We start from the raw sequence: 22,263 nt of genomic DNA, 5'->3' as shown, positions 1-22,263 counted from the left end.
AGGAAAGAGATGGAAAAAGATAACAGTTAAGAATCAATGTATAGTGTGAATTTTATGTATAGTGTAAAACAATACTGGATTGTTCAGGACACAGGTAACTTACATTCTAGGCCCAGATCTACCAACAGTAATTATTCAACTTAAATATTTTACCCATCCAGACGTTAACAACGTAAGAGGATTATAGTAAACTTTAACCCCTCCAGCCAGCTCTACCTTCCTACAAATATCAGAAATCTGTGCCAACAGGTTAGACTTTAACCCCTATCATCTCTTAAACAGTAAAAAATAGAAGAACTAAAGGATGTGGTACTTATGAACAGAAAATTCAAAGATTATTCCCACTAGAATCTATAACTCATAGAAATGTTAATTTTTTAACAGTACTGTTGATGAATTTTCTTTGAATTTTTCTCTCTCATAAAAAGCATTCATCAAGTATGCTGATACAGCTCTTCACATTAATACGTGATCTAAATCTTACAGAAGAAATGTAGCATAATGGAGAGAGAGTACTCTGAGGTTGGAATCAGAGAAATCACTATTTAAAAATCCCAGCTCCACCAATATCTACCCTTGTACTTCTAGAATACGTAACTGGATCAAGTCTCTGCCTGATTATCTATAAAACAGGGAAAACAGCTCACTTAAGATTTGTTGGGAGGATCAAATAAAAATAGTGCACATAAAGTGGAAAGCAGGGCCCGACCAAGTAGGGGTAATAAATGGTAGTTATTACTGTTATTGTTAAGTAAGGAATTTGACATGAACACTTAACTTTCTTTGGCCAGGGCCTGTGCTTAATGTGGCAGCATCATCCACCATAAGGTTAGCTTTGGAAGAACACGTCCTATCACCTTACCTCTTTTTTCAGTGACACAATGTCAAAGAGATCTTTAGAAATAGGAATCAGCAGCGTGAAGGAAATTTTTCTATTAGAAACCAAAAGTTAGATAATATCATCTGTTCTAGCACCCTAATACTTAAAAATGTTTGAAAGAGATTAATTCTGGGAACTAAGGAGGACAATATAACGCCACGTTTCAAAAAACGAGGATGACATAAATTTTTTCAATTAAGTACATACTGAACCAGGATTCCCAGGCAGTGCTAGTGGTAAAGAACCACCTGTGAATGCAAGAGACGTAAGAGACGTGGGTCCGATCCCTGGATTGAGAAGATGCCCCAAAGAAGGAAATGGCAACCCACTCCAGATTTCTTGCCTGGAGAATCCCATGGACAGAGGAGCCTGGCGGGTTACAGTCCAAAGAGTCGTAAAGAGCCACATATGACTGAAGTGACTTAGCACAAATATATTGAACAGTTATTATTTTATTGTATGTTGAGTGCTATAGGAAATATAAACTTGCATAAATACTATCTTTGTGCTCAAGGAGTCCTTCAAGCTCAGGGGAGTTGAGATAACACATTTCTAATTCAAAGCAATATGCGGTAAATACTGTCTAACTTGCACAACTTAGGTGCTAATAAATTTAGAAGTGACAGAAAGAATTTTATGTCAGGATTATCAAGAAAGGTATCATGAAAGATATGTTATTTTAATCTGAGCCTCAAGATGTGAGTAGGAATTTAGCAGAGAAAGAACAGTGAGAAGGAATTCTGAACAAAAGGTCTTCCATAAAGAAGTCATGGAGATAGTAAAGACCAGCTCACATGTGGGCAACAGTAACTATTGGCTTCAGCACAGTGTTCAGGTAAGGTTGTTCTCAAAGATAATGAAACCCAGGGTTATGTTTTACAGAAACACTGCTTTGTTTGTTTGACAATATAGAACGACTGAAAGCTTTGGGACAGGAGAACAAGATTAAAATGGCACTCCAGGAAGACTGACCAGGAGATGACTCAAGATTGGGTAGGAATGCCTTGAACTGCAGTGGTGGGAAGGAGACTGAATAGCAAAGAGACACTGCAGTGGAAGGACTGAAATGATTCAGTGACTGAGTCAGTGTAAAAGAAACGCAAGTTTCCAACTCTTCTACCAGGTCCCCTACCTAAGGCTGGCTTTCAGACAATTATCTTATACCAAAAATAAATAAGTGAAGATTCAGGTTACTGTAACTTGCTTCACGGAAAGTTTCTCTCAAAACATACAATGGCATGATTAAGTCAGCTCCAAACAGTACGTACAGCCATCCTTTTGTTTTCCCAGTGTCAAATAAGAGAACGGTGTTAAAACAACATAGAGACATCACCACTCCCAGTAATTAAGGAAAGGAAAAACCTGAGTAAACTGCTTCACAAAATCCAGAAGTTTCATTTCACTGATTTCTGGTAGTGATTAACTTCCTGGTATTTATGCAAACTAATTATAATGAAACTTTATAAGTAGAAAAAACATAATTAAATAGAACTGAGACTGGTTTAAATTACGAAACAGAGATTCATGGAAATGAAAATTTTACTGTTTTTTTTTTTAGTGTATTAAAGAATCTAAACTAAATTTTATTGCTTTTCAGGGTATTAACCTAAATTAACAACAGCTAGGTAATGACTGCATGGAACTGGTTTCGAGTATAAAAAAATATTATTTTCAAAAATACCTATTAACATGAGCCTTTGGTTAATATTAACTTTGGTTAATAAAATAAAAACACCAAAGTCTTTGACTGTGTGGACCACAACAAACTGTAGAAAATTCTTAAGGAGAATAGCAGACCACCTTACCTGCCTCCTGAGAAATGTGTATGCAGGTCAAAAAGCAACAGTTAGAACTGGACAGGGAACAACAGACTGGTTCCAAACCAGGAAAGGAGTATGTCAACGTTGTATACTGTCACCCTGCTTATTTAACTTATATGCAGAGTATATCATGCAAAATGCCTGGCTGGATGAAGCACAAGCTGGAATCAAGATTACTGGGAGAAATATCAATAACCTCAGATATGCAGATGACACCACCTTTATGGTAGAAAGGAAGAGGAACTCAAGAGCCTCTTGATGAAAGTGAAAAGAGGAGAGTGAAAAAGTTGGCTTAAAACTCAACATTCAAAAAACTTAGATCATGGCACCTGGTCCCATCACTTCACGGCAAATAGATGGGGAAAACAGTGAGAGACTTTATTTTGGGGGGCTTCAAAATCACTGCAGATAGTGACTACAGCCATGAAATTAAAAGACACTCACTCCTTGGAAGAAAAGCTATGACAAACCTAGACAGCATATAAAAAAGCAGAGACAGTACTTTGCCAACAAAGGTCCGTCTAGTCAAAGCTATGGTTTTTCCAGTAGTCATGTGTGGATGTGAGAGTTGGACCACAGAGAAAGTTGAGTGCTGAAGAATTGATGCTTTTGAATTGTGATGTTGGAGAAGACTCTTGAGAATCCCTTGGACTGCAAGGAGATCCAACCAGTCCATCCGAAAGGAAATCAGTCCCGAATATTCATTGGAAGGACTGATGTTGAAGCTGAAACTCCAATACTTTGGCCATCTGATGCAAAGAACTGACTCATTGGAAAAGACTCTGATGCTGGGAAAGATTGGAGGCAGGAGAAGGGGACGACAGAGGATGAGATGGTTGGATGGCATCACTGACTCAATGGACATGAGCTTGAGCAAGCGCCAAGAGTTGGTGATGGACAGGTAAGCCTGGCGTGCTGCAGTCCATGGGGTTGCAAAGAGTTGGACATGACTGAGTGAGTGAAGTGAACTGATTAACCTGAGATTTTTATGAAGAAAAATTTAGGAGAGAGAGGTGTTATGTAGTAAGTATTATAAAAATTGTATAACTACAAAGTATAAAAAAGAATTCAAAATCAGAAGAAAATAGGTTTTCTCCGGATTATCAGAGAATCAGGGGAATTATTACAAATAAGCAAAAAACAAGTTAATAAGCTTTAATTGTATTTACTAAATTTTACTTGTTTTAGGGTTTTCTTCTTTAAAATGTAAGTGATTTTAATTCTTTCACTTGTTCCTTATAATCTATAAAAAAGCAATTGTTTATATGATATACAACCTTTGTTAGCAATCTCAAATTTGCAGAGTAACTGTGATTCCAGAATAGTTTGAATACTTAAAAAATACTGGAATTCATGCATTTAAATAATAAATATATTTATTTGAAACAATCTACCTTTCCTTCATCCATTGGATTATCACTTATATGGACAACAGGCCCTGGGTGAGATTTAGATGACCTGAAAGAAAAAAAGTTAAGATTTTTTTTTCTCAACCAAAAATTGCATACAACTACACATTCATTACAACAGAAATAATGACTGGAAAATCAGGATATATCTACAAGGGTTGAAAACATTTCAGTAAATGATTGCTATCTTTATTTTACTCAATTCTAGCCTCCAATTGGGGTATGTCATTCAATTCTACAGTTCATATCAAAAATAAGAAAAGTTGCATTATGCTTGAGAAAAAAAAAGTTCCATTAATATTTACTCAGAGAAAAAGAAGTCATACAGGTAAGAATGCAGCTGAACTGAGGCCTACGGAGTAGAAACAGATATGCAATATTTGCTCAAACTCACAATTCAATGGCTTTATTCCACATAATGACGTAGCCTGAGAGTGTGAAGGACTCCACGTTGACAATATGTATGTTACCTCGTTCAGTGCCCACATAGAGCCACTTACTCTGGAAAGGCAGATGGCAAAATGTAACCCTGCAAAACAAAATATATCCAAAGGAAATGAGAAAAATACCTGGTAAATTTTATTAACTGTGTCAGAGAAGTAATACTCATATATACAATTTAGGAAACAAAAAAGATACAACCATCATATTTACCTCACTGCAGTTAATATTCAATTATACTAATTCTATGTTAATGTCAAATATAAGTCATTACAAAAATAAATAGCATAACAGAGAAAAGATGAGTTTTGACATTAGTGTGTGTTTCATATCTGGCTATTTCAAATCCACTGTCTTACTTCAGGCACATCACAAACTGAATCTGTGAAGCCACAAACTGAGTCTAACACTCATCACTTCTGGGCACTATCATATTCCTCAGAAGTTATTAAACACACGAATCCATCTCAAAACCTGTGCTGACTATTCCTTTCATGCAAAATGCTCCTCCTGCTCACAATTTTCTTCTGCTCAAGATCCAGTTAAAATACCATCTTCATTCAAATCGATATCCCAATACTTCTGTATCTCTATCTGGCTTGCCTTATAAAAGTCTACCTTTCTCACTGACTTGTAAGCCTCTGGAGGGCAAAGATCCTCTGTACTCAGGCTTAAATAATGACATTGGAATATATTCAAACGATCTCTTTCCGATGATGTAAGAGATCTTCGTTGACACATTATAAAAATTTATAGGCATGAATTAAAGTTTATAATCATTCAAACAATTTCAAACATTTTCTATATAAGCTCAATTGATTACAAGGTAAAGAATGGAACCTACCTTGTCCTTTTTGTAGAACTTATTTTTAGTAAAAACATAGTATGTTATGAAACCATATAAACTCATTTTTTTCAGACAATGTGTTTTCTCTCAAAATATACTATTTAAGATTTTAATGGAATAGCCCTTCAAATAATATACAATGAAGATAATCACTGCTGAACTCTTTAACTGACACTAAGCATTAGACAAGATATAACATACCAAACATATGTTATTCCTATTAACATAATTTCATCACACAGAAATTTCAAGATGAAAACACTTCAAATACATGCAACTCATGGTCTCACTATTTCCCAAAGGTAATAGATAATTACTTAAGGTTCATCATCTATATTTTTTGTTAAGTGTTTTATATGACAGCATGTCATCTTTCCAAAGGATTTATGTGTTAATTGAACAAAGCAAAGAAACGACTACTGAATCAAAAAAACACAGCATCTTATTACTTTTTGGGCTTCCCTGGTGGCTCAGATAGTAAAGAATCTGCCTGCAATGTTGGAGACCCGGGTTTGATCCCTGGGTTGGAGAGGTCCCCTGGAGGAGGGTATAGCAACCCACTCCAGTATTCTTGCCTGGAGAATCCCATGAACAGAGGACCCTGGTGGATTCCAGTCCATGGTGTTTCCAAGAGTCGGACATGACTGAGCAACTAAGCAGACACACCTTACTCCACAAGGCAGTAAGTCCACAGTACTTTTACAAAAACTTAGGACTACATAGGGTTCAGAATTTTCCACATTTTAGAAAGGTACATAATGAGTATTTTGTGTATTACCTAGTATGGTGGTGTGTTAGTTGCTCAGTCGTGTCCAACTCTTTGTGACCCCATAGGGTATAGCCCACTAGGCTCCTCTGTCCAAGGGACTTCCCAGGCAAGAATACTGGAGTGGGTTGCCATTTCCTTCTCTAGAGTATATTCCTGAGTATGGTAGTGTGTGGGTGCTAAGTCATTTAGTCGTGTCTGACTCTTTGCGACCCTATAGACTGTAGTCTGCCAGGCTTCTCTGTTCATGGGATTCTCCAGGAAAGAACACTGGAGTGGGGTTGCCATGCCCTTCTCCAGGGGATCTTCCTGACCGAGGGATTGAACCCATGTCTCTTACATATCCTGCTCTGGCAGGCAGCTTCTTTATGCGCTAACATCTGGTGAACGCACTGATTATTTTTGAGGAATAATTTCTGGCAATTGCGTTTACTTGAGACATAATCATCATATAAAAGTAGTTTTGGGTGTACAACATAACACTTCAACATATGTATATATTATGCAATGATTACCACAATAAATCTAGTTATCATCCATAGGTACAGGTATAGTAAAAAATTTTTTTCTGTGATGCGGACGTTTAGTACCTACTCTCTCCAAAAAGTTCAAATATATAACACAGTGTTATTACCTATAATCACGGGTGGTTTCTTAAAAAGCTAAATGTACACCCACCATATGAACTGCCCATGCCATTCCTAGGTATTTAAATCAGAAGAAAGAAAGCGTATGTACAGGTCTACACAAGACCTGTACACAAACATTCAGAGTGACTTTGCAAGAGCCCTAAAGTGGAAATAAACCAAAGGTCCTTCAACAGGTAAATGAACAAACTTATATACTTAGAATAGTATTTTATGTGTTATGTACTTAGAATATTATTCAGTAGTAAATAAAAATAAACCATATATGCAACAATACCAATTAATCTCAAAGTACTGAAGATGAGGGAAAACCAGACAAAAAGGATATATTACATGGTTCTGCATACAATGTATATGCAATAGAAAAATGCAAACTAATCTACTGTAACAGAAAACAAGTCAGAGCTTGCCTGGAATTGTGGGGTAGGGACCAGCAACAGAAGACGGGAGGGATTACCACAGGAAACATTCTGAGATGATGGGCAGGTTCATTATCTTGATTATGGTGACAGTTTCATGGGTGCACATATGTGTCAAAACTTATCAAACTGAACACTTTAAATGTGTGCAGTTTACTATATGTCCATTATACCTAAATCAAGCTTTATAAAAATTTTTTTCAGAGCTGTGTGGTTTTAGGAATTATGAAAACAAGATTGTCACTCTACTACTTAGGCAACAAGCTCTGGAGTTAAACTGCCTTGATTTAACTTCCAGCTCCAATACTCACTAGCATGACCTTCAGGAACCCATTCAATCTCTCAGAGCTTCAGTTTCTAAGCAGCAGAGCCTCAGTGACTGAGGATCAAATAGACAAAGCACAGGAGATGCTTAAAATGGGGCCTTGACATACGTAAGTGCTCAATAAATGTTAGCTAATTATTATGAAAAACTAAATGCTACTCTACTAATTAGAAGGTATAGGCAAATTTTAACAACATGAAGAAAATAAATCACACGAATAGCATGCCATGTACAAAATGAACAATGCATTTAATATCATAAACTATCTCATGTGAAATGTGCCCTAAAGTGAAACATGAGTACAGCCGAAACATTCTGAAAATTCAAAAATAATTTCAAAATAAATAAGCCAAAATCATAAGTTGGACTTAAAAAAAAAAAAAACAGAAATATCCAACTTCCTGATCTGTACTTTTTTGCCATTTTCCATTACTCTTCAAAAAAGGAGTAGTTACTGGCTTAATACAATTACATGATCCACCTTTGATTTTAATACTAACAACATCATTTAAGTAATATGTTTACAAAGTTTAAACTTATCTCCTTAAGAGTAGAGATTTTGGATATATGATACAATGTTTTCTGTTCCTACCACAGCAACACCATACTACAGGTGTTTCTCAAATATTTAAAGAAATGAAGTCAGAACAAATTCTTTACTGTTCAGAAAAAAATCTAGAGTTTTTCCCTAGACTCACTTTTTCAATATTAGTTACCGTAGTAAGGTTTTTTTTTCCTCCAGTCAACTATAAAACCAACTTACATTGCTGGGAAATTTTAAGCATCTTTATTTTTTAATCTTTATCCTACTTAATGCTTAACATTTTATGAAGGAACTTAAAATGTTTACTTACTGATCTGGCACAAAGACTTTAATATTATCCCTGGAATGAGTCTTGTATACTTAAAAACAATATGAACCATAAGGGTATATATATTTGTACAATGCCCCACCAAATTTAAAACTTACTCTGTTCCAAAACTACCATGATTATTTAAGTCAATTGAGAAGGGGGAAAGTCAAATTTTTTTAAATCACAATTAACTTGATAATGTCTTAACTAGCAAATTTTCACAAACATGTTGGATTAGGAATATAATGAGAAAAATAAAATTCCATGTTGCAATCAAACAAAACAATACCACGCCAGTGCTTTAGGGAAAGGCCAAAAGAAATTAAGGTTCCCTGAAATGCACTACTAAAATGAAGCAAGTCTATCAACATGCTTTACGAAGAAATGCAAGATTCTAAAATTTGGGGCAATTTAATCAGTAGGTTACCAAAATATGAAGTTTGTGGTTAACACAAACTAGACTTACTATAATGAGCTCAGTTCAGTTCAGTTCAGTTCAGCCGCTCAGTCGTGTCCAACTCCTTGCAACCCCATGAATCGCAGCACGCTAGGCCTCTCTGTCCATCACCAACTCCCGGAATTTACTCAAACTCATGTCTATCGAGTCGGTGATGCCATCCAGACATCTCATCCTCTGTCGTCCCCTTCTCCTCCTGCCCTCAATCTTTCCCAGCATCAGGGTCTTTTCCAATGAGTCAGCTCTTCGCATGAGGTGGCCAAAGTATTGGAGTTTCAACTTCAGCATCAGTCCTTCCAATGAACACCCAGGACTGATCTCCTTTAGGATGGACTGGTTGGATCTCCTTGCAGTCCAAGGGATTCTCAAGAGTCTTCTCCAACACCACAGTTCAAAAGCATCAATTCTTCAGCGCTCAACTTTCTCTATGGTCCAACTCTCACATCCACACATGACTACTGGAAAAACCATAGCTTTGACTAGACGGACCTTTGTTGGCAAAGTAATGTCTCTGCTTTTTAATATGCTGTCTAGGTTGGTCATAACTTTCCTTCCAAGGAGCAAACGTCTTTTAATTTCATGGCTGCAGCCACCATCTGCAGTGATTTTGGAGCCCCCCAAAATAAAGTCTGACACTGTTTCCCCATCTATTTGCCGTGAAGTGATGGGACCAGGTGCCATGATCTTAGTTATATGAATGTTGAGTTTTAAGCCAACTTTTTCACTCTTCTTTCACTATCATCAAGAGGCTTTTTAGTTCCTCTTCACTTTCTGCCATAAGAGTGGTATCATCTGCATATCTGAGGTTATTGATATTTCTCCCAGCAATCTTGATTCCAGCTTGTGCTTCTTCCAGCCCAGCGTTTCTCATGATGTACTCTGCATATAAGTTAAATATGCAGGGTGACAATATACAGCCTTAACATACTCCTTTTCCTATTTGGAACCAGTCTGTTGTTCCATGTCCAGTTCTAACTGTTGCTTCCTGACCTGCATACAGGTTTCTCAAGAGGCAGGTCAGGTGGTCTGGTATTCCCATCTCTTTCAGAATTTTCCATAGTTTATTGTGATTCACACAATCAAATGCTTTGGCATAGTCAACATAACAGAAATAGATGTTTTTCTGTAACTCTCTTGTTTTTTCAACGATCCAGCAGATGTTGGCAATTTGATCTCTGGTTCCTCTGCCTTTTCTAAAACCAGCTTGAACATCTTGAAGTTACCAGTTCACATATTGCTGAAGCCTGGCTTGGGGCTAGTGTCCTTTAAATTTGTTATACAAACATGACCTTATTTCCTTGTTACAAAGTAAGAATCTTAGTCTTCTCTGCTGGAAATTAAGATATATAGCTAAGGAAGCTTTTTTTCAAATAATTAAATTGGTGAAAAATTATATTAATTGGTTACTTAAGAATAACATGTACTGGCATACTGAAAACTATACACACATATTATGTACTTGTCTGATATGTACATTTAGAGAGAGATTTTTGTTATTTAATGAATCTAAGAAAGCAATGAAAAAGGTCAGTTTTCATTCCAATCCCAAAGAAAGGCAATGCCAAAGAATGCTAACTACTGCACAATTATACTCATCTTGCACACTAGCAAAGTAAACCTCAAAATTCTCCAAGCCAGGCTTCAACATGAATTTCCAGATGTTCAAGCTGGATTTAGAAAAGGCAGGGGAACAAGAGATCAAACTGCCAACACCCACTGGATCATCGAAAAAGCAAGGAAATTTCAGAAAAACATCTGCTACTGCTTTATTGATTACGCCAAAGCCTTTGACTGTGTAGGTCACAACAAACTGGAAAATTCTTTAAGAGATGGGAATACCAGACCACCTTACCTGCCTCCTAGAAACCTGTATGCAGGTCAAGAAGCAACAGTTAGAACTGGACATGGAACAACAGACTGGTTCCAAATAGGAAAAGGAGTACATCAACACTGTTTGTTGTCACCCTGCTTATATAATATGCTGAGTACATCATGCAAAATGCTGGGCTGGATGAAGCACAAACTGGAATCAAGATTGCCAGGAGAAATATCAATAACCTCAGATATGCAGACGACACCACCCTTATGGCAGAAAGAGAAGAGGAACTAAAGAGCCTCTTGATGAAAGTGAAAGGAGAGTGAAAAAGTTGGCTTAAAGCTCAACATTCAGAAAACTAAGATCATGGCATCTGGTCCCATCACTTCATGGGAAATAATAGATGGGGAAACAGTGGAAACAGTGACAGACTTTATTTTCTTGGGCTCCAAAATCACTGCACATGGTTGACTGCAGTCATGAAATTAAAAGACGCTCACTCCTTGGAAGGAAAGCTATGACTAACCTAGATAGAGTATATTAAAAAGCAGAGACATTACTTTGCCAACAAAGGTCCATCTAGTCAAAGCTATGGTTTTTCCAGTAGTCATGTTTGGATGTGAGCACTGGACCATGAAGAAAGTTGAGTGCTAAAAAATTGATGCTTTTGAACTGTGGTGTTGGAGAAGACTCTTGAGAGTCCTGTGGACTGCAAGGAGATCCAAAAGGAATCCATTCTAAAGGAAATCAGCCCTGAATATTCACTGGAAGGACTGATGCTGAAGCTCCAATACTTTGGCCACCTGAAGTGAAGAAATGACTCACTGGAAAAGACCTTGATGCTGGGAAAGATTGAAGGGGGAGGAGAAGTGGATGACAGAGGATGAGATGACTGGATGGCATCACCGATTCGATGGACATGAGTTTGAGCAACTGCCAGGAGTTGGTGATGGATAGGGAAGCGTGGCGTGGTGCAGTCCATGGAGTTGCAAAGAGTTGGACACGACTGAGTGACTGGACTGAAGAAAGCAATCCATGATGGAAATCTAATTTTTTTCAGTAGAAGTAGTCATGAAACAAAGGGGACTGAACAATCATTTCAAAAGAGTTCAGATCAAAGATGTGAAAAATGCTGGAAATAAGGTTTCAACAATGAACCAAATATCACATATGGAAAATACGACAGAGATAGCTCCAGAAGATCTCATCTCCACCCACCATTCGCTCTCTTGCATAGTCTCCCCAACACTAACGCTAGGATTGGTAATGTGACTTGCAGTGCGCAATGGAACATTAGCTGTTGTGCCACAAACGGAGATGGAAAAGCACTTGCACATTAGGGCTTCCCTCTTCCTTACACTTTTGGAACCCAGATGCCATGTGATTAAATCCAGAAGAACCTTTTGGAGACAATGGCCCAGTCCATAGCAAGCATCAACCATCAGACATGTGAATAAGGCAAGCCTAGATCACCCACGTCAGTAGAGCAACCACATGAGTGTGGTACATCGACTGCAGGAGAAAACGACTCCTGCTAAGACCAACACAAGTGGCTGATGCAGAGAATGGTACGCAAACAAAATGAGCATTATTTTAGGCTCTTAAATTTTGGGATGTTTTGATACGCAGGAATAGATAATTGGTCTATTACATAATATAATCTATTCAACTAAAATTTTTAGTTGAAAATGAAGTCATAAAACATGGGCAAACCAATTCTTAAAGCTCTACAGTTATGTTAAAAAGGCCTCAGGAAAACTTTTTACGAATGTAAGTGTATTTATCATGAAGCTAAAACATTACCTGTGATTAAAATCAAATTCATAACTATTGCTTTTCATGTACTTTTATCATAAAGGTTTTTTATTTTCAGGTGATAAAGATTGTAATAAATGACAGTGACTTCAATTCTTACTAATACCAGGAGACCAAGTTAGGTTTATGTGCTGACATTATTAAGGGAAAAGGTTATACCAAAAACAATTTATAATAATACATATAGTTGAGACTACATGGAAAACATTAAAACTCAGTAAATACTAATAAGGTTATATAAGAATGGCATATTGACTTGAGGCTGAAAAGAAACTTTAAAACGAACAAGTTGAGCCAAAAAAATAAAAAGTGTGAATGAAACTAATACATTAGAAATACACAGATAATAAAGTTGAATTCCTGCAGTGTGTCACTAAATGGAGCTGTATTCTAACTCCCTATACTGAACTTACACATAAATATATTTAATGCACACAAAGCATTACTGGGAACACAACAATTTTTATATTTGCTTGAAGAACTTTAAAAAAATGTGCAATATGTTAACTGTTAGGGAGTGATACAAATATTCTAGTCACTATTCCTAGCAGCAATCTGTCAAATACTATGTAGTCAATAAGCACTGTAAGGAAGATTTACTATTACCAGTTTTCTTTAACAGGAGAACACACACAGCCTCCTATATTGAAATTAACCACCCATAAAGAAGGGCATAATACACAGATAATTACAACTTTACAATTTAATCCATAGAAAGAAATATGAGCCAATAAGCTCCTCTACATGCTTAGACCACCATTCCATCAGCCCAACATGACAAGAAATATGTCATCACTTTTACAGTCTTTGCAAATATTACACTGTCATGTACCTAATACTCAGCAAATATTCATTAAATGGACAAATGAACTATAAAAAGTTGTGAGAATTTATTAAGTTAGTTAACAAAACAATCAGATATTCTTGACTTACTCTTTCTCTAGCCTTGTGGCCTGGGCCTAATTTAAACCATTACCACTGACTGTTAAATCAATTCCAAGCTGCCCCAAGAGTTATCTTTTCAAAGCGAAGAGAGGTCACAGACACCATTATCTTGCTTGAAAGACTCTAATGGCTTCCTATCTCCTACCATTATGCTTCTTAGGCAATATTTACTGACACTTTGTGGTATAAATGTCCGAGAAAGGAGGTTATAGTCTGGATTTGGTCAACTGCTACTCAGCATTCTCTTCATATCCTCCTATAGGCCTTCTTGTCTTCGAAATGCTAGAAAGCTAAAACTTATATTTGCCAGACTGTCCTGCAGCTGGAATTCTAGATGATATTATGTTTCTACTAACTGAATGTGCTTAAGATTTGTGGGTAGAAGTGAGGCGAAGACCACTTTTCTGCTGCTGTTTCTGCTGACAAGAATGTTCACGGAAACCTGAGGTCTAAGAGGCACTAAGAGGGTTAAGAGTGGCGGAGACCAGGGGACTTCCCTGCTGGTCCAGTGGTTGACACTTTGCCTTCCAACGCGGAGGGTGCAGGTTTGATCCCTGATCGGGGAGCAAAGAGCCCATATGCCCCATGGCCAAGAAACCAGGACATAAACAACATACCTGAGATTTACATGGCAAGAGGCAGCTGTACGGCAGTAATAGTAAGTTCTAAAACTTAACAGTGTCAGCACACTTTCAAACATATTATGAACAGTTATATCCTTAAATTCCCTTATGCTAAAAATATCTACAGTGCTTTCTGTTCCTATGCTGAACCCTGGCTAATACAGCAAAGAGATGTACCTAATCAGCTACTTATCTATACGATAGTATAAAGTGACTAAAAGATACCTACTTAATAACATATCTTGTTCAGACAACATTATTCATTTAATGATTTAAAAGTTGGAAAAAGGTTGAAAATAACTTTCTTATAATTGCATACACGGCTTTTCAGGAAGTAGACTGTTCATCTTCCCAAAATTATCCTCTATGGACTATACACCTAACAATGTCTAACAAGATATAGTTCCTAAAACATGTGAAATTGCTTTATAAATCAGAACATCTGAACATAATGGAAATTCCCTTTCCCCTCTGTCATTGTAGAAAATTCCTAATAACCCTACAAATCTGTTCATATGGGCTCCTTTGTAATGCTTTATCTAAAATTCCCCAAACATGATGATACACCCCTTTTCTGGTTAATTTTAATCTTTATAATTTCATAAGAAAATTTCACTACATTTATATCACATTTTCCACTGCATTGTAATTAGGTATTCCATCTCCCTTAGACAATTATAACTTCCATGTCTCTCCAGAATTTATTATAGTATTTGCATGAGTCAGAATCTTAACCATTGTTTATCAAGTGAATTGATGCAAAAGAAAATAAAAAAGCAAATGTTATTTGATTCCTCTTAAATCAATTGTCCCTTATACTGTCCTGTTATTAGATGAAAATTTAAGTTTGCATTAATGAACATGGAAATGTTCAAATATTCTCAAAACAGCAGAGTCAGCTGAAAGCAATTTATAACTCTGTCCAAAGGACTTCTTTTCTATTTGTAGTCCCACATATCTTTTCTGATAAACTGTCACAGCTACTTTAAAAAAAATCTTCATCATATCTGTAACACAGAAGTAAAATGTAATAAAAGTTTTGAAAAATAAGCCTCAGAGATCTTTGAAGGTCACTTTACATTTGTATTGATTTACTATATTCTTTATCAATTACATCTCAATTTTTACAAAACATTTAAGAACTTGGAAATATGTCCAAATAAATCATGCTATTAATAACCCTTCCTGTGAAATGAGATCTTAACATCATCAATGGATGTCAAAAAACTGAGCATCAGTAAGTAAAACAGTGACTATCAAATAGAAAACAGTATATGTCAACTACAGAAATAACAAACAACATCTGAAAAAAACTGTTCCTTGTTGTATGGAGGGTTTCTGGGTTTCTTATAGTTCTGTTTTTAATAGTATTACTCACCTTTAGGAATGAAGGTGTCAAAGTATTATTATATAACGAACGGTATGATAAACAAAAGCTATCTGGTACTCATGAGAAGAACCGGCTCATTGGAGAAGACCCTGATGCTGGGAAAGATTGAGGGCAGGAGGAGAAGGAGGTGACAGAGGATGAGATGGTTGGACGGCATCACCAACTCAATGGACAAGACTTTTAGGAAACTCTGGGAGATAGTGAAGGACAGGAAAGCATGGCATGCTGTAGCCCTTGGGGAAGCAAAAAGTTGGACACAACTTAATGAATGAACAACTCATGTGCAACTGTTAACTATACTTTTCCATTTCCATATTAGATTACTTAAACAGTAAAGGGCATACTCTAAATATCTTCCAGTCTATGGCTTGATTACTGAAGAAGTTTCTTTCTCTATATATATATACACACACAAAAGTGCATAAATATTATATAAATATATATATCTGCATACACACGTGCATAAATACTACTCTATTTGTACATTTATGTACTTATCTCAAATCATTTAATAGTTTTTTATTATGTTCATCTTCTCTAAAATGTACTCTCTCCGTAAGTCATAGTAATAGCCTGGAACAGCATATTGTTCCATATTTTTGCTCCATGTTCATAAAATACACACAAGACAACATGAATTTGGAGTGGGGAGGGAGTCATTGTTTTAAAAAAGAGTACTGTACAAATTGTTCTGAATTTCCCGTTCTTATCCATCAGTACCTGGTGAATGAGGTTTGACTTTTAACTTTATGGTAAGTGTGTTGTACAGAACTTTTAATCCTTTCATTTTTAGCTTGTGTTTTTTATTTATGCTATTTAAGGACACCTTGCTCAGGTCTTACAGATATTTCCTGTCATTCTCTTTCACGTTTTACATTTTCTTTGTTCATTTTGCATTTAGGTTTTTAACTGGCATGCAATTTATTTTAGTCATGAAGTAGGGACCACTTTTCCCCATTCAGATAAAAGCCATCACAGCATCTTTTGCTTACTGCAGCACCCTTTTTTTTTTTTGCAATGACACCTTTGTCATATATCAAGCATGTGTGTATCTTTCTTTCTCTTCACATACAAATTTCTGGAGTCCATTTACTGTGTTTTGATTCATCTGTCTTCCCCTTGTAATTACTGAACCATTGTAATCTTTACTTTTATGATTTTTGATATTTAATAAATAAATCCCATTATCTCATTATTTCTTTTTCAAAACTGTCTTGGTTGCTCTGAGACTTTTTTTCCAAATGTACTGCAGATCACCCTAAGTCCAATGAGCAACACTGCTAAAATTCTGATTCAAACAGTACTGAATTTATAGACATGGAGATGAGTGGCATTTTAAAACTTGAGTATTCCTTAGTGTGAAGCTTTCCATTTGTTAAAACTTTTCTTTTATTCCTGGAATAAAGTTTTTATTTTTGCTAGTGGTATTTCTATAAACATTGTAACCTTTGTTGCATGATCTGTGCTTTTTTTTCCCTTTTTCCTTCCATTTACTTTCAAATTTTGTGTAATTATGTTTTAGGTTTATCTTTTATAAACAGTTTAACGGCTATATTTTGCTGTTTTTAAATCCAGTCTCAAAACCCCCGAATTTCAGTAGTTGACTTAGTTGAATACTAAATGATTCTGATTAGTGATTTAGTTGAACCAATTTTTTTTCTTAAACATCTTTTTTCCTAAACATTTTATCTCTTTTCCTGACCCCTATTTATTTTCTTCATTTCCTTCTCTAATGGTTTTAATACTATATATTTTCTATTTTAGCAGTAACTCTTACACATTTAAGACACATTTAACTTCACAGCTTTCCAACAGTCTTAAAGATTGAGACTGGTGCGGGCTTAGTGTCAGATAAGCATTAAATTTTTTGAGTGCATTCTGAGCTGACAGTGTTACAACACAGCTCATTAAGGTATTTCTAATTCTACTAGTTAGGCTGAACGGACTAACTCCTGACACAGATATTTTAACTCCACAAAATTTTTTTCACTTATGCCTCTGGATCACTACTTCTCTTCCCATTGTTCTGTTTTCTCCTGTCTTCTCCACCAAAAAACTCCAAAACTTAGTGTTAGGAAATTTATTAATGTCACAGATTAAATCCACAGGGAGAAGGTGAAAAGTCACAGTCATCTAAAAATGTTATAAAGGTATTAAATTAAAAGGCAACTTCCATAAAAGTGTTAGTTGCTCAGTCGTATCCAAAACTTTGGGATCCCGTGGACTGTAGTCCACCAGGCTCCTCTGTCCAAGGGATTTTCCAGGCAAGAATACTGGAGTGGGTTGCCATTCCCTTCTCCAGAGGATCTTCCCGACTCATGGACTAAACCCATGTCTCCTGCAATGCAGGTGGATTCTTTAACTTAACAATTCTTAAGGGGAAAAACTCTTATCTTAAATCAACATCCTCCCTTATGCTAACAATAAAACTCTAGAAGCAGTACTATTATAATTATTAACAAGAAAAAGCCACCTGCTGTCACCAATATCATTGAACACTGTCCTTAAATACAATAAGGCAGAAAAATGAAAAATAAAACCATCTTCATCTTGAAAATCACTGCCAGATTATTACAGATTGAAGTGTGCTTAAACTCCCACGCATGCTGGTTTAGGAAAAAGAAATATCCCATTTCACTCTTTTTACAAAAAAAGAAAAAAAATGTAAAAGCTTTGCTATGGACCTATGGACCAAATAGCATTTGAAAGATAATCAAACAACCTAGCAAGTTTTGGATTAGTGGGAGGAATAAAGATTATATCAAGTTAGCCTGGAGCAAACACTCCTGTTTTTTTTTTCATTTGAAGATTCTCCCTGTTGGAACCTATCTCCCACACAGTAACTGTATGGAAGGTCATGCCTTCAAGAGAAAAGAGATTCCCCTGTTTCTATCTGCCCCCAACACCTCAAGCATTCATGGTTTAACAGGCATAGCATAACAATTGTAGGAATTCCTGTCCAAAATGGGGGGAAGGGGAAGGTGAAAATGAGTCCATAACCTTTCTGAAGTCCAACTGGCCAAATGCTGGATTTTTCTTAGGCTTCAAGGCCTGGGAATAAGCCTCCATGTACCCCAGTTCTGCCCTCATAATCATCCTTTCTCATGAAAGGTAGCACTTGTTTACAGCCAAGTACTTTTGCTGTAGCCTCCTTTCATTCTGTACTTTCTTTAGGTTCAAGCTGGGAATATTTCTTTTATACAATTTTCTCAAGAAAGTTGTGGACTTGAATACCTTTCACTGGGTTTTCTGCATTAGAAAAAGTCATAACCACAAATCTTCTGGAGGCAATACCTTCTCTATCTAGGCTCCTGCTGAGAGGGCCCAAGAATGATACTCAAACTTCCCACAGGCTGTCTAGATTGGTTGAGAAGGTCTATTAAGGCATACTTTCAATCTCTTAAAAGAGCTCTTTATGTAATTAATACTGTGACCTTTTGTTCTACAGAAGATTTTTAGTGGAAAGTTGTTCAGCCGCATCCTCAGGTTTTTCCCTATGCCACACTTTCAGAAGCAGTCTTGTGCCAAATAGATCAGGGTTAAGAATTTCTCAAATCAAGTCCTAGTTCATTTAAAAACTCTTTCTCTCAATTTATTCCTTTCCTCTTGCATTTTACTATAAAGCAGCAAGAAAAAGTCAGATCACACTTCTAAGCCTTTCCTTGGAAATCTCTTCAGCTAAATATACAAGTTAATATTTAAACATTGTACAAAGAGATACTTCTGTTAAGCTTTCTGCTGCTATATAACAAGGAACTTCTTCCTTCAGTTTCCGAAATCATGTTCCTCTCTTCCTTCTGAGCTCTCTCTGGCAGCAGTCTCTGAGTCCAGAGTCCTACAAACAGCCGGTGAAAGCAGTTTAGGCTTTTCTATCATGTTTCCCCAAATACTTCCAACCTCTACCTACTGCTTGATTCCAAAGTGATTTCTACATTTTTAGGAATTTGTTACAGGGATCCTCTCCTTCTATATCTTTTTTGCAACTGCGTGCAAGCATGCTCAGTCGTGTCTGACTTTTTTGCAACCCTATGGACTGCAGCCTGCCAGGCATCTCTGTCCATGGCATTTCCCAGGCAAGAATACTAGAGAGGGTTGCTATTTCCTTCTCCAGGGAATCTTCCTGACCCAAGGATTGAACCTGAGTCTCTTGTGTCTCCTGCATTGGCAAGTGGATTCTTTACCATGTCACCTGAGTACATTATAAACCCCTGGTGCAAGTAGATCAGTCTCTTTGGCTGACTCAATTTCTTTGTCAGAATTCCTTAGTTATAAATTTACTCTAGGAAGTTATCCAACACTTCCTGACTTTTACAGTCTCAAGGTCAGCAGTCCACAACTGTTTTTTTCTCTGAACACTGAGAATGTCTGTTTCCTTTTTAAATTTTGTCTCAGTGTGTGGTTCTCTACATTGAGAATTCCCAAGGTGACTCATCATTTCCATATGAGCAAGCAATTCTCTCTGTGGACTAGAATTGGGTCCAGAGTGGTAGGTCTCTCTGCCTGCCTTCCTAACAGATCTGGCTTTCATTCCATTCCTTTGTTCTAGTTCTGAATTTCCTCTCACGAAATTGCTCTCAAATCTAATGCATGTATACTTTTCATTAAGCTGTTTTCAAAGGAAAATGTTTTGCTGATATTTTGCAATTACCACAAAAACTGTAATTCCAGGTATAGAATCAGTTCCGATATTATGATATTTTTCTCATTAAATATGTGCAAGGAATTAATTTAAAGTATTTGCAAGACTTCTACCAGAGACTTTGAGGGCTGATATCCAGCCAAATTTTCTTTTATAGCTATGCCTTGTTCTCGTGCAAACTAAGCAAAGTTTAAGCCTCGTAAATATGCAAGAACAGTATTTAGGTAATACTATAATAAGAATATAATGAGACAAGTTGTTGTCACTACATTATTTTATTGATGCTACTAAGAAAATCCGACGCTATGGCAGCAGTCAGCTCCTAAAGTATTACAGGCATCGACTCTCTCTACTGCTATGTTGGTATCTGAATGGGTTACTTTATTATTGGTTACTTTTTTCTTTTCTTTAGAGGACTTTGGTCACTGATGCTCCACTGATAACTGCTAAGATGAAATTTTGATTAATGGATTATCAATCCATATATTATTATATTTTCCTAACTATTAGTTTAGAATGCATGCTTATTTTATTCTCTAAAAATATATATCTATCATCAAATGGAAAAGCTTTAAGTCAGAGAGTAAACTGTAAATCAGAGTGTTAGGATAAAAGAAAACGTATCTTTAAGACAAATATTTTAGTTTCAATATAAAGACTTGGCTATTGAGGTGTCTAATATATTTATGGAGAAAAATTCTAGCCTTTGAAATTTCACTAAGAGAATAACCGATCCAACACAAGAAAGCATAGATATATAAATTTATTCTTTAATCTTGAAATGTTTCATATATTGCTACTTCAAAACCATTATGAAAAAATGTAATGTAGTTAAGAATATTGGTCACGCTCATACATACACTATCATGTGTAAAACAGACAGTGGGAACCTGCTCTATAGCAGAGGGAACTCAACTTGGTGCCCTGTGATGACCTAGAGGCATGGGGTAGGGGACAAATGGGAGGGAGGTTTTAGAAGGAGGGATGTAAGTAGACAGAGAAGCTGTTGTGCAGCAGAAACTAAGATAATGCTGCAAATCAATCACACTCCAATAAAAACTTTTTAAAAAAGGAATCCTGGTCATCATAGTTCAAGGTAATGAAAAAAGATTAGCAGATAGTTGTAGTTAATTATAAACGCACAACTTTCTCCCCATTAAACTTTAAGGGAAAAAAAAATAGAAGCTAAATTGAACATAGTCTGATAAGGCAACTGCCAGATAGAATTTTACTTGTCAAATTCAAAGTTTCTACCAAAACCAACAAACAAAGCAGTGATGTAATGTCTAAATTCATAAAGTTAAACCAAAATTTGAGACTTCAATTTCTACATTTTTTTCTTAATCATAAAAGGGAAATCTTATCAAAATATCCACATCATGTGATTGCTTAACACAAGTGAACTGTGCACCTCAAGATGGTTAAGATAGTAAGTTTTATGTTATGTATATTATAGCACAGTCCATGGGGTTGCAAAAGACCCAGACACAACTTAGCGGTCAAACATTATAGCATAATTTCAAAAAGTTAAAACCAGAAAAAATCCACATTATGAAAAATTATAACTAAACCATTGTAATTCCTATGAAATATTCTTATTTTAGTAGAAATTTAAATTATTTATTAAAATAAGACTATATTACAATAACACATTTGAAGCATTTAACAATTGTTCAGAATGTAATAAAATAGATCTACAAAATTTTCATACTTTTGCTGCCTTTCCTAGTTTCAGAATAAAAATACATAGCATAAAGATGAAATAGAGTAACTTAACTATTAAGTTAGCCCAAATCCATTGTGGAATAAGGGGAAAATTAACTAGGTTACTGCTTATTGTACTTCAATGTCAATAATAAAAATCAGCAGCATGATAGTTATAAGTATTCATAAATATTCCAGCTCTTCTTCTTCTAGTTTAGATGAGTAAAACTAGGGATGGCCATGTGCCTTGCTCTGGCCCAAGAAATGAGAATAGAAGAGATATATATATCACGTCCAGGCAGAAGTTTTAAGAGCCAAGTATGCTTCTCTATATTCTTCTTCCCTTCACTACACTGACTGGCAATGCTGTAAAGACTGGCTGTTCCTCAGCCAAGATTCTGGAATAAAAATGATAATGATAATAAAGAGTGTTCCAGCAAATCCACAAAGAACATATAGCCTAAGT

The 22,263-nt window shown here is 36.1% G+C and overlaps 1 protein-coding gene across 4 annotated transcripts in view; it reads right to left on the bottom strand.

Moving 5' to 3' along the window:
* The window catches only part of STXBP5 (syntaxin binding protein 5), a 153,293-nt gene that overhangs the window by 101,782 nt on the left and 29,248 nt on the right, over positions 1-22,263 (bottom strand). For all 4 annotated transcript variants that reach the window (XM_043456790.1, XM_043456791.1, XM_043456792.1 and 1 more), the window contains 2 exons: positions 4,504-4,638; positions 4,095-4,158 (listed from right to left, as the gene is read on the bottom strand). In XM_043456790.1, the coding sequence (XP_043312725.1) occupies positions 4,095-4,158; positions 4,504-4,638 (199 nt within the window). The remainder of the gene's footprint in view (positions 1-4,094; positions 4,159-4,503; positions 4,639-22,263) is intronic.

Source organism: Cervus canadensis, chromosome 33, assembly GCF_019320065.1.
Source record: "Cervus canadensis isolate Bull #8, Minnesota chromosome 33, ASM1932006v1, whole genome shotgun sequence".
NCBI lineage: Eukaryota > Metazoa > Chordata > Mammalia > Artiodactyla > Cervidae > Cervus > Cervus canadensis.
This window is presented reverse-complemented; position numbering and strand designations above follow the sequence as displayed.